Source organism: Taudactylus pleione, unplaced genomic scaffold (genome assembly GCF_031769625.1).
Source record: "Taudactylus pleione unplaced genomic scaffold, aTauple2 ptg000114l, whole genome shotgun sequence".
NCBI classification, from domain to species: Eukaryota; Metazoa; Chordata; class Amphibia; order Anura; family Myobatrachidae; genus Taudactylus; species Taudactylus pleione.
In genome coordinates this window covers 28,694,417-28,707,743 of record NW_028284516.1, presented here as the reverse complement: position 1 = coordinate 28,707,743, position 13,327 = coordinate 28,694,417, and the positions used below count along the sequence as shown (strand labels likewise).

Here is a 13,327-nt window from a genome sequence, read left to right as displayed (position 1 = left end):
GATGTCAGTGGGGCCGGCCCCAGACGGTAGGCGTTCCCATGGGAACTCCTCCGTCTTGGCAGCCACGCCCCCGTCACTCACCATCGACAGCACGCCCCCTTTGTCGTGAGACCCGGAGCGACGGCTTGCCCGTCGCTATCTGGGTCTTGTGCATGTGCACGACGGAGCCGCCTCCTTCGTGCGCATGTGCACTGGGCCAACATCGACCCGCTTGCGAGCACTCAGCGCTCGCGAGCGGGTCTGAATTAGGCCCACTGTGTGTCAGACAGCGAATTGAACAGGCCAAGAAGCACATAGAACAAGTCCAGATTGAGGCCCCGGCAAACAACAATCTGTCCTTATGTCATGCGTTTAGTGACCCTGTCCAATCCACGTCATCTGCACCGTATACCATACAGTAGCTATTGGGAGAGTTAAAACTTGTTGATACTGAAGGCAAAAACCTTCATAAAACTATCCTTTTCAGGTGTAAAAATATTTTTATTAAAGTATAAAAACTGCTATATCAACAAGTTTTATCTCTCCCAATAGCTAGGCAGCTGTATGGTATATGGTATGTCAGACGGCGGATTGAATAGGCCAAGAAGCACATGGCGCAAGTACAGATTGAGGCCCCGGAAAACATCAATCTGTCCTTATGCCATGCGTTTAGTGACCCTGTCCAATCCGCATCATCCGCATCGCATACCATACAGTAGCTATTGGGAGAGATAAATCTTGTTGATAATTTTAAATTACTTTCAATTAAAAAATGATGGTGGCTCCTCATCCTCCGCCAACATGGCTCTGTAGAGAACCTTAGAGGATGTGGAGGGGTTGGTATGGGAGTAAGGTAAGTGGGAAGGGGTGTAGGGTGGGATGGGGTTTGCCCTATCAGTGGTGTGGCCTGGTAGCTTGGTGGCGGGTAGGCATGGGATGTGGAGGACCCATAACTAAGTGGCTACAGCTTTGTCAGGGGCAGAGGCTCCGTCGCTCAGACTTGTTGTGGTGCCCAGCTGCTTCAATCTGCCCCGGATTTGTTGTGTTTCATCCATAGCCCGCAGACTGCTTGCAATGTGAGTGCCCAGGTGGTCGAATATGTCCGGGGGCTTTTGTAGGGTCTGGCTGCGCCTGGATCTTTCGCTGATATGTACGACGTTTTGAAGCAGGCTGAGTAAATTTGGCCTCGCTCTCGCTTCTGGGGGCCATTTGCGGGCTAGATCTGAGGTCGAGGTCTGGTGTTATAGACTGTTGGAGGAGAGAGAGAAAAGATTAATGGTAATAACATGTTTTCTAATATTTTGTTTTTTTCTCTCTTTATTTTAGTTCCCAAAAATGGTGGAGGAGTGGTAGACCATTGCTGAGGAATTTGAACGTAGGTGCAATTTCCCCTACTGTGGTGGAGCGATTGATGGCATACATATCCGCATTAACCCACCTGCCCACAGCGGATCCTTTTATTATAATTACTGTATAAGGGTTTTTTTAGTATAGTGCTCATGGCAGTGGTGAATGCCAATTAGGAGTTTATTTTTGTTGATGTGGGCAAAAATGTCCGTGCTTCTTATGGAGGGTCCTTTAAACAAACCCTCTTCTATGAGAGACTTACCACCGTCTGTATTTTCCAACTACAGTGGCAACGGAGCATGGCCTATGCTATGTTTTTGTTGCTGACAAGGCATTTGCCCTCCATGAACACTTGCTAAAGCAATATGCGCAAAGGGGCCTGACTAAAGAAAAGTGCATATTCAACTACCATCTATCCAGGGCACCGAGGATAGTTGAAAACGCCTTTGGCATTCTTTGCAACCATTTTAGAATTTTCCATACGGCTATAAATCTTCGTGTGAACAAAATAGATTCAGTCGTCTTGGCCTGCTGTGTCCTCCACAATTTCCTACGCAAAACTTCTACAATACGTCAGAGGACATTAGACACAGCTATGGCAGACGAGACGGACCACTGTGGCCCCACCTGCAGTTTTGTAGTCAACAGTGATTGCGAGGACTAAATAGGTCAGGGAGCAATACCTGGCCTACTTTGATGGAGTGGGGGCAGTACCATGACAGGAGGCCAGTGTCCGATAATGATATGGACAATTAAGGACTATTGAACTTTTAAAAAACATTTTGCATGGTGTGTATGCACTATGTCTGTACTTACCACATCCAAAGAGGACGGTTGATCAGTTTCTGGATTGTCTTCTTCCTGCTCCTCAGGGACACTCTCCGCTATGAGTGTTTGGGAAGCTCTCTGCTGCTCCTGCTCGTGTAGGAACTTGAGGAGGTCACAAGGTACTGGTATATACCTCATCTGCCCCCGCTCCAGATGCCCAAGGCTCCTGCTGTGTTTTTTTTTCACCTTCACATACACCGTACATAGGTTCTGAATCTTTGCTTTCACCCACTTCAGGCAAGCCTCGTCTTCAATGGTAGCAGCTCTCTTGTCTTTATTGCTGTAGTCCTTGCACTTAATGCGCCATAGACATTCCTGTGCGCGATAGCGCTCAAGAAAGCCGGTGATGAATTGGCGTGTTTTTAATGTGTTCTAATTAAATTTGAAAGTTTGAATGTTTTACCAGTTGAATTATTTTAATTAGTTTATGATGTGTTCTAAATAAATTTTTAAAACTGTGTCATTGTATTTTCATACTGTAGTACATTTATTTTTAAAAAAATTGGGGAACAACTTGCATTGTGCTACACTGTCATAATATTGGTGGGGCAGGGGCTAATACGCATTGGTGGGGCAGGGGTTAATACGCATTGGTGGGGCAGGGGTTAATACGCATTGGTGGAGCAGGGGTTAATACACATTGGTGAGGCAGGGGTTAATACGCATTGGAGGTTCAGGGGTTAATACACATTGGTGGGGCAGGGGCTAATACACATTGGTGGGGCAGGGGTTAATATACATTGGCGGAACAGGGGTTAATACACATTGGTGGGGCAGGGTGTACAATGGTGTTGTAGTAGAATACTACAGGGGATGTATATACCCACTTTCCAATACAGCAAACTCCGCCAGACAGACGATCCACACGCTGTTGCTTGCTGGTCTCTTCTCCAACGTCATCTGTCACAAAATGGAGGAGGGGAGTGGCCAGGGACATCGTACATCGCATCATTCATCAAGCAAAACACCGTACGATGTGTGTCACATCGTATATGGTAGATCGAAATCTTACTGCTGGTTCAGTTGATATACGATGCCGATACACGACACTTGGGACAAAGTAGCGTCATGGTACACGTCACCTGAATGTATTTCAGCCAGCACTAATCGCAGTGCTTGCGGCAGGCTAAGGCAACCCCAAGGGCTGCGAGCAGCTGCGATGGCTCTCGATGGTCCCGATTAATCCTTCATTTCCCGGAGATGCGAGTGGCAAGGGGGCGTCTTTAGACACTTTAGACACTTGCGAGAGCACCTTGCCATAGCTCGCTAAAACATAGTGGGCGTCCTTATGAGACACACTTCATTACAATATCCAGTCCCTTTTTGCCAGCGAGCGATCGCATCTTGCGAGAGACTCTGAATGAGGTCCTCAGTCTCTAAGTTTGCAACCAGTCCAGCAACGCTATCGCGACACTCCCATGACATGTCGTGCATCTCAATTGGTACTGCGAACGCAGGGCCGGTTCTACTACTAGGCAGCTGCGTAGGATGCCGGGAACTGGGGGGCGCCACAGAGTCTGCCTATCACCAGGGCTGGTGCTACCATTAGGCAGCTTTAGGCGGCTGCCGAGGGTAACCGGCCACTGAAGGGCACCACTGAGTCTACAAAAAAAAGGATGTACCTTTCAGTCCCAGGCAGGATGGTTTAGTGTGTGTGCAGGGGCGCCGAGAGGGGGGGGGGCGGGTACAGATTACCCGGGCCCGAGCTTCCTGAGGGGCCCGGCGGGGGCCTGGCGGGGGCCCGGGTCCGCCGCCGCCCCCCCCTCCCTCACAGCAGCCCAGCACACAGCGTGTGCTGAGCTGCAGTTGGAGACTGCTCGTGGCTGTCTCCTATGCCTGTGCGGGGGAGCGATTACACTGATCGCGCCCCCCTGGCTTTGCGCCGGGCTGAGGGGGCTCAGAGCGCCCCCCTCCCCGGCACGCAGCGCCGCTTCGAGCTGCAAATCTTTTTATTTTATTTTTTTCCGGCAAGGGGGCGTGGCCACGCCTCCCGAGATTAGGCCACGCCCCCTTACCGAGGCCCGCCTTGGCTCTTGGCGGCCCTGTGTGTGTGTGGGGGGTGGTTTTATTCAGTGCTGACAGGGTTAGTGTATGTGTGTGTGGGTTTAATGAGTGATGGCAGGGTGAGTGTGGGTGTATGTGGAGCGTAATGGGCACTGACATATATTGGAGCACAGTTTTGTGGCATAAATATATTGGAGCATGGATGGTTGGCATAATGTATTGGGGAACAGCTATATGGCATATAATGAATTTGGGGCACATGTGTGGCATATGTACTAGGGGCACTGTTTGGCATAATTCATGGCTTACAATCACTTTCTTGCACAGCTGTGTGGCATATGTATTGGGGGCACAAATGTATGGCATATTATGTACTGTGGCACAAATGTGTGGCATATTATGTATTGGGGCAGAAATGGATGGCATATTATTTTTGGAGACATTGATGTGTGGCATATTATGTATTGGGGCAGAAATGGATGGCATATTATGCTTTGGAGACATTGATGTGTGGCATAATTATGAATTGGGGATACAGATGTGTGGCATATAATGAATTGTGGGACATAACATTATGAATTGGGGCAAGGTTATGAGGCACAGTATGATTTGGGGGATCTACTGTTTGGCATATTATAAATTAGCATCACTAATATGTGGCATAGTATGAATTAGAGGGAGCAGGGGGCGAAATGTTGCCTAGGGCGCCCAGACACCTTGCACTGGCCCTGTCTATCACAATATTAAGAATGTCTCTGAGAGACATTCTTGATGTACTACATGCAGGGAGCAGCTGTGGAGCTTCTAAGATGCCACCTCCTCACTTTCACCTAAAGGGTCTGGAAAGTGGGTCTTTGTGGAGGTGGGGAAGGGGGTGGTTCAGTAGGCTTAAGTTTTGCCTAGAGTGCTGAAAGCTGAAGTTTTGCCATGTGTGAACGCATACACCGTGCAAGGTTTTAGGGATTGTCCGTTTATGTGAACATCGGGATTCCATGATAACACTGTACAACAAATTAATATTTTTCATTTGTTTCCTTTACTAGCTCTATTTTTTGAGCTACACTACTTGCACTATACTGTATGTATAGTCAAAGCTATTTTAAAATAATCTGATATTTTCTTGATAGAAAATAAATAACAGTTGTTTTAATTCAATCACAAATAAGAACACAAAAAGAAACAAACATACAGCATACGAAACAAACATACTGTTATGTTCTGGGTTGTTTGTGGACCCGGGGTGGTAGCAGAAGCGGGTTTGAATATAAAACTAGGTTTTTTAATAGGTGCTTGAGTAGACATAAAATATGGCAGTAAATAAAAGTCCAGGTATATATAAACGTGCACTAGAGTTCTGTGGTGGGAGTAATGGGTTAATGTCCAAGTAGAAACAATTAGAACTGTCCAGGTGTGCAGGTAGCGAGACTGGAATAATCAACCAGGTATGCAGGTAGTGATGCAGGAAAATAATAAGCCAGGTATGCAAGTAGTGAACTAAGGGCCTGATTCAGAGCCGCTCGTAAGCGGCCGCTCGTGCGCTCCGAGCGATGTTTGCCCAACTCCGCATGTGTACGGATCGTAATACGCATGCGCGAACCAGTCAGTGCGGCCGAAAATCGTTTGTTCGCTAAATAGCGAATGCCTGCTATTTTGAGTGACAGAATGAGGCGTATGTGGGTGGTAACAGGGGAAGGTGCTTGAAAACGGGGAGTGGAGAGCCGAACGCAGGCGTGCTTAAAGGTCAAAACGGGCGTTTTAAGGGTGTGCATAATTAATACAGCAGCGTCATTGACCATGTCACTGGGTTATTTTATAGCCAGAACTGCTCGCAACATTGTGGTAGCAAAAACCAACCACAAGAATAGCGAGCAGTTCATACGCTGGTCGATGTACTCGATTAATCTAATAAATAGCGGACATGACGTAGGATGCGAGCGGCCAGGGGGCGTATTTTTAAAAAAAACGACCGCAAGTTTTGTTCGCTCGTTCAGACATAGAGGCTTGAAGAGACCGCAAAGAGCGAACGGTTCATTTGAATAGCCACCCCTATTTTCTGGACAAACGACCGCAAATAGCGTCCGGCTCTGAATCAGGCCCTAAGGCAATGAGCAGGATGTCAGCAGGCTCAGGCACTCAGGTATGGGCAAGGGTGGTGGAGGAAGCGGGTAGTCCAGCGGAAGCTAGGAGCTGACAGGCAGACTGGCAGACAGCGAATTTCACAGGAACAGGATAAGCACAGAGAACTCCCTCTCAGCTAGGCTGTGATACACGTTGCACTGGCAAAGAAGGAAGGCACTGACCCTTCCTAAATACCCCATGCCGTGCTGTTACTGGCCGGAGGGAACATATGACTCACCAGGATTGGCCAGCCGCATCACATGGCCAGAAGGCAAAATGGCGGCGCCCATGCCAAACGGAATGGAGATGCCGCCAGGCCTTACCAGCGCAGAGTGACAACAGGCCCGCACAACAACGCATGCAGCCAAAGCCCCCTGCCAGACACCAGCTCCACCACCAGACAGCCCGCGCCACAACGACCTCACAGGTAACACCCGCTTAGCGCCATGCTGAAATACCCTGGCCGTGACAGTACCCCCCCTTTTGGGGTGGCCTCAGGACACTCACCAGGATGGGCAGAATGAAATCTCCTGATGAGCGTGGGAGCTTGGACATCACGAGCATCGGTCCAGCAATGTTCCTCTGGACCGTAACCTTTTCAGTCTAGCAAATACTGTAGATGACCTCTGCGTAGACGAGAGTCCAAGACCTGGGCGACCTCAAACTCAACTCCTCTCTCCGTCTGGACTCGAGGAGAAGCAGGTAGAGCACTGTGGAACCTATTCAGAACTAGGGGCTTTAATAAGGAAACATGGAAGGAATTAGGGATTTTTAGGTATGGGGGTAACTGTAGATGATAGGCCACTGGATTAATGACTTCTGTTATGGTGAAGGGACCAATGAAGCGTGGTGCAAATTTCATTGAAGGAACTCTCAGACGAAGATTCCGGGTGGACAACCAGACCTGGCTTCCAACTTGCATGCGTGGAACTATTCTACGCTTCTTATCAGCCTGGGTCTTATAGCGAGAGGATGCCTTCAGCAAATCAGACCGTACTTGAGTCCAGATGGCAGCAAAATTCCGCACCGTGTCCTCCACAACCGGAACATCAAAAACGGACAGGCTTCAGAATTCAGGAACACGAGGATGAAGGCCATAAACAACCTGAAATGGCGTTTGGTTAGTTGACGAGTGGTAGGAAGCATTATGTGCAAACTCGGCCCACGGCAGCAAGGCAGCCCAATTGTCCTGGAAAGATGTCATAAAAATTTGTAAGAAAGTCTCTAGATCTTGATTAACTCTCTCGGTGGAGCCGTTGTTTTGCGGATGGTAGGCCGTGGAAAAGTTTAACTTCACTTGAAGAACAGAACACAAAGCCCTCCAGAATTTTGCAGTAAACTGCACACCATGGTCAGAGACAATTTCAGCAGGAAGGCCATGCAGATGAAATATGTGTTGGACGAACAACTGTGCCAGGTCAGGAGCAGAAGGTAACTTCTTCAAAGGTATATAGTGGACCATCTTAGAGAATCGGTCTACTACAACCCAGATAGTATTGAAGCCTTGAGAGACTGGCAGGTCTGTGACGAAATCCATGGAGAGATGCGTCCATGGACGTGATGGAGTGGGTAGTGGAAGCAATTCCTCAGCTGGAGCTTGTCGTGATGATTTATGCTGGGCACAGGAGCAGGAAGAGATAAAATCCATTATATCTGCCTTCATAGAAGGCCACCAATAGTGTCTTTTCAGGAAATCCAAAGTCTTCCGAGTGCCTGAGTGCCCTGCGAAGCGAGAGGAATGTGCCCAAGTGAGAAGCCGCTTCCTTAATTCCGGGGCCACGAACGATTTTCCTGTAGGCGGCTGAACCTGTAATGTGGCGAAAACTCTTGATTCCAAGACAGGGGTATTGTTTTGATTTCAGATTGATCAACACAGAGGAGAGATCTCGATAGGACATCAGCCTTCTGATTAAGTGCTCCAGACTGGAAGGTCAGGGTGAACTGAAACCTGGCAAAGCATATTGCCCAGCGGGGTAAACGAGGACTCACACATTGAAGGTTTTTGAGAAATAGGAGATTTCTATGGTCCGTAAATACAGTAAATGGAAACTTAGCACCTTCTAGTAAATATCTCCATTCCTTCAACGCTAACTTTACAGCTAGTAGTTATTGCTCACCTATGGCATAGTTCCTTTCGGCAGGTGAGAATTTTTTAGAAAAGAACCCACAAGGATGGACTCGATTGTCCTCATAACGTTGAGACAGGACTGCTCCCACAGCTTCAGATGATGCGTCTACTTCCAACAAAAAAGGCCTATCCAGATCTGGTTGTCGAAGAACTGGTGCTGAGATAAAGGCCTGTTTTAGAAGATGAAAAGCAGACTCTGCCTCAGGTGACCATTGGGCAGGATTAGCACCTTTGCGGGTCAAGGCTGTAATGGGAGCCAGCAATGTAGAAAATCCCTTAATGAAGCGTCTATAATAATTGGCGAAGCCCAACTATCTCTGGATGGCTGTCAGTGTCTAAGGTCGGGTCCAATCCAGAATTGCTTATACCTTCTTGGGGTCCATTTCCAAACTGGAGCCAGAAATAACATAGCCGAGAAAAGGTACACTGGGCACTCCAAAGACACACTTCTCCAGTTTGCAGTAAAGGTGGTTTTCTCTCAAACGGGTCAAAACTTCTTTAACATGTTCTTGATGTTTAGCCACAGAGGGTGAAAAAAATCAATATATCGTCCAGATAGACAACAACTGAAACATATAACAGATCTCAGAAAATCTCATTAACGAAACTCTGAAATACAGCAGGGGCTTTACACAATCCAAAAGGCATTACTAAATATTAAAAATGGCCATCTCTGGTATTAAAAGCGGTCTTCCATTCATCACCAGCTCGAATACGAATGAGATTGTAAGCCCCTATCAGATCTAATTTAGAAAAAATGACAGAGCCCTTGACCCTATCAAACAACTCAGTAATCAGGGGAAGAGGGTATCGATTCTTTACAGTAATGTTATTAAGGCCTCGATAATCGATACATGGTCTTAAACCACCGTCCTTCTTGCCAACGAAGAAAAAACCAGCTCCGGCAGGTGAAGTAGAGGGGCAAATGAACCCCTTGGCCAGGTTGTTCTGGATGTACTCGGTCATGGCTTGAGTCTCAGGCAAGGACACCGGATAGGTGCGACCACGAGGTGGTATCTTATCAGGTATCAAATCAATTGGACAGTCCCATTCCCTATGAGGAGGTAAGATATTTGCTTGCTGCTCAGAGAACATGTCGGCAAACATCTGATATTCCTTGGGAATGGCAGAAGAAACTAATGGAACTGTATTTCTTACAGGTCGAATTTTAGGAAGACAGGATTTCTGACAGTCCATACCCCATGACAGAATCTGCATAGAACTCCAATCTATCCTGGGATTATGTTGACGCAACCAGGGTAGACCAAGAACAATTTCTTGAGAGGCCTCTAATATCACCAGGAATTTTAAGGACTCAGAATGAAGTGCCCCAATTTGGACCAATACTGGTTGAGTCTCCTTGGTGACTATCCTGTTAGTTAGAGGGCGTCCGTCTATAGAGGTCAGAGAGATGGCATGGTTGAGAGACAAACAAGGAATCTGAAATTTATCTATGAAACTAGACGTTATGAAATTTCCGGCTGCTCCCGAGTCAAGTAGAGCAGTAGCAAAGACAGGTTTGGGTTTAAGATCCAAAGCTAGGGTAATCGTGAAATCTTTAATTTTTGGAGACGGGCTCATAACTCCTAACTTGATGTCTCCAGGGTCAGTTAGGATTTGGCATTTCCCGGTTTACGGGGGCAGGAGATCAGCAGGTGACCGGACTCTCCACAGTACAGACAGAGGTCCTTTTGCATTCTTCTCTGACGTTCTTCTTTGGAGAGGTGTGTATGATTCACCTGCATAGGCTCCTCTTCAGTAGGAAAAGGAATGGGACAGGTAGAAATGGAGAGGGCAATTGACCTTTGCCGGTCAGTTCTGTGTTTTTCAGCCTGACGTTCCCTGAAGCGTAGGTCAACTTTGATACACAACGAAATCATGTCGTTCAGATTAGTAGGAAGCTCTCGAGTGACTAGATCATCCTTTAGTTGGTCTGACAACCCATGCCAGAAGACCGAGGTGAGGGCTTCCTCATTCCATTTGAGCTCTGATGCTAAAATTTTAAACTGCATGGCATATTGACTGACAGGATGGACCCCTTGTCTCACTGTCATGATGTTTGATGATGCTGATACAGTACGCCTAGGTTCATCGAAAATCCTCCTGAAGGATGACACAAAGAATGCGTAATTATCCAGCAGCGGATCTGAGCGCTCCCAGAGTGGGGAAGCCCATTCCAAGGCCTGGCCAGATAACAGAGAAACTATATAAGCCACTTTAGTTCTTGCAGTTAGAAAGTTGTCAGGCTGCAGGGTAAAATGTATGTCACACTGATTTAGGAATCCTCGGCAGAGTTTAGGATTGCCGTCAAATTTACTTGGTAAAGGAAGATGTAACCGGGGAGATGATCTGCCTCCTGTATTCCCAGACACTGACGCGGATGTAGTTGCTGGTACTCCATTGGTAGAAAAGGAAGTTTGCAAACTATCCTGTCGCTTAGACATCTCTTGCAAAAATTGAGCCATCTGATGCTGCATGTTTTCCAGATTTTCTAAACGACCAGAAATGCACTGGAACAAATCCACTCCTGACTCCTGATCCGTGGCCGGCTCCATGGGGCCAGTGCAAACTGTTAAATTCTGGGTTGTTTGTGGACCCGGGGTGGTAGCAGGAGCGATCACAGAAGCAGGTTTGAATATAAAACTAGTTTTTTTAATAGGTGCTTGAGTAGACATAAAATATGGCAGTAAATAAAAGTCCATGTATATATAAACGTGCACTAGAGTTCTGTGGTGGGAGTAATGGGTTAATGTCCAAGTAGAAACAATTAGAACTGTCCAGGTGTGCAGCTAGTGAGGCTGGAATAATCAACCAGGTATGCAGGTAGTGATGCAGGAAAATAATATGCCAGGTATACAGGTAGTGAAGTAAGGCAAGGGTGGTGGAGGAAGTGGGGTAGCCCAGCAGAAGCTAGGAGCTGACTGGCAGACAGCGAATTTCACAGGAACAGGATAAGCACAGAGAACTCCCTCTCAGCTAGGCTGAGATACACGTTGCACTGGCAAAGAAGGAAGGCACTGACCCTTCCTAAATACCCCATGCCGTGCTGTTAATGGCCGGAGGGAACATGTGACTCACCAGGATTGGCCAGCCACATCACATGGCCAGAAGGCAAAATGGCGGCGCCCATGCCAAACGGAACGGAGACACCGCCAGGCCTTACCAGTGCAGGGTGACAACAGGCCCGCACAACAACGCGCGCAGCCAAAGCCCCCCGCCAGACACCAGCTCCGCCACCAGACAGCCCACGCCACAACGACCTCACAGGTAACACCCACCTAGCGCCATGCTGAAATACCCTGGCCGTGACACATACAGCATACGAAACAAACATACAGCATACAAAGCAAACATACAGCATACGAAAGTACTATCTAATATAGTGGCCTATTCATGGGGGTGCTTTCTCTTTGCTTGTCGCTTGTACTCCTCTTCTGGGGCATCTCTTGTCACTGTCCAACAGTAGTGATTCACCTACCCTGATATCTTTGTTCTGAAATGTCTTGGTGGAATCACTCACTATGCTTGTCACTCAGTGCACCACAGTTCTCTTGTGTGGGTAATCTCGTGAATCGCATATATTTGAATAGGGGAGGGGACAAATAACTGATTCATTTAATTGGGGCATTAGGCCCCGCCCCCTCTGCGCAGAACACAGATTACTGGTAAGATTCTCTCCATTCTGCCCACTTCAGTAGGAATACCCCCACATCGTCATAAATGGGCTATATCTCGGAACTCAGAGCTAACTGAGAGTTTTAAATGTCATATTCATTCTTTGCATGCTGAAATCAATTAGAAGTAACTATTTTCACATCGGAAACATTTTCATTATTGTGCAGTGTAACCAAAAACTACTACAGAAATATTGTATAGTATATGAAATAACTGTTTTACATGTCCAATTCTCTGCCACGTGGCCTGTGAGCGTACCTCTTCCAGGGTATGGTAGTCTTCATAATCATACTTTGATATTGCCCTACGGTTCCTCCTCGGTGTAGAAACATGTTGTTTTTCAATCACCTCCTGCAAATTATTTACAATAATACTGAAAAACAAGAAGAAGTATGCAACATCATCAGAATAGTGGCTAATACTCATACACTACTATTAGATAATCACAACATAATTGTTCAATAAACCTGTTATCTGATTATATAAACTTGTAGAAGCTTACAAAAAAGCCCTTCATGTAGCAAATTATATATATATATATATATATATATATATATATATCTATATATATATATATATATATATATAGAGGCAGATTTTGCATAGGGGCTGCAAGGCTGCAGCCCCCCTAGCAAAATCCACCACCTCAGTGTAGTCAGTGCAGTCCATGACTGCACTGCCTACACTGTGAATGGCAGAAGTGCCACTTGCAAGTCACATATACAACAGGCAGCCCCAGGGTGAGGTGTCTCCTCCCCCTGGGACTGCCAGTCCGGGCTGCTATTAGCAGAGAGCAGCTTTCAGGAGGAAGCCGCTGCTATGCCTTGTCGCCAGCCCTAATTGGCTTCTTGGGGCTGCAGACAATGCAGCCCATTGGAAGCCGGTGACATGCACATGCGCGATTCCTGCCGCTAGTGCACATTTGCCAGTCCCGGCGCCTGAGAGATTGCGCAGGAGCCGGGGCCCGGCCAGAAGGAGGAGGTAGGACCGCAAGAGCTTGGTGAGTGACCCTGTCGTTTTCAGCAGTGGCAGCCCCCCTCATCAAAGAGGAAAGGAGCCGCCGCTATATATATAAATATATATATATATATACACATACTTACATATATATATATATATATATATATATATATATATACACACACACACACACAGAGGACAGCACTCTCAATGTTAATATCACTTAATTCCAATAAATGGTGCAAGATCAATAGATGCAATACCAGTCTTTACCTTTTAGTAGGAAGG

General features: G+C 47.0%; 1 protein-coding gene across 2 annotated transcripts in view; it reads right to left on the bottom strand.

The window, feature by feature from the left end:
• The window catches only part of CPA6 (carboxypeptidase A6), a 161,547-nt gene that overhangs the window by 40,756 nt on the left and 107,464 nt on the right, over positions 1 to 13,327 (bottom strand). Inside the window, exon 4 of one of the 2 annotated variants that reach the window (XM_088471583.1) lies at positions 12,302 to 12,452. In XM_088471583.1, coding sequence (XP_088327709.1) covers positions 12,302 to 12,452 — 151 coding nt within the window. The remainder of the gene's footprint in view (positions 1 to 12,301; positions 12,453 to 13,327) is intronic. The other variant, XM_088471585.1, reaches the window with a different exon arrangement.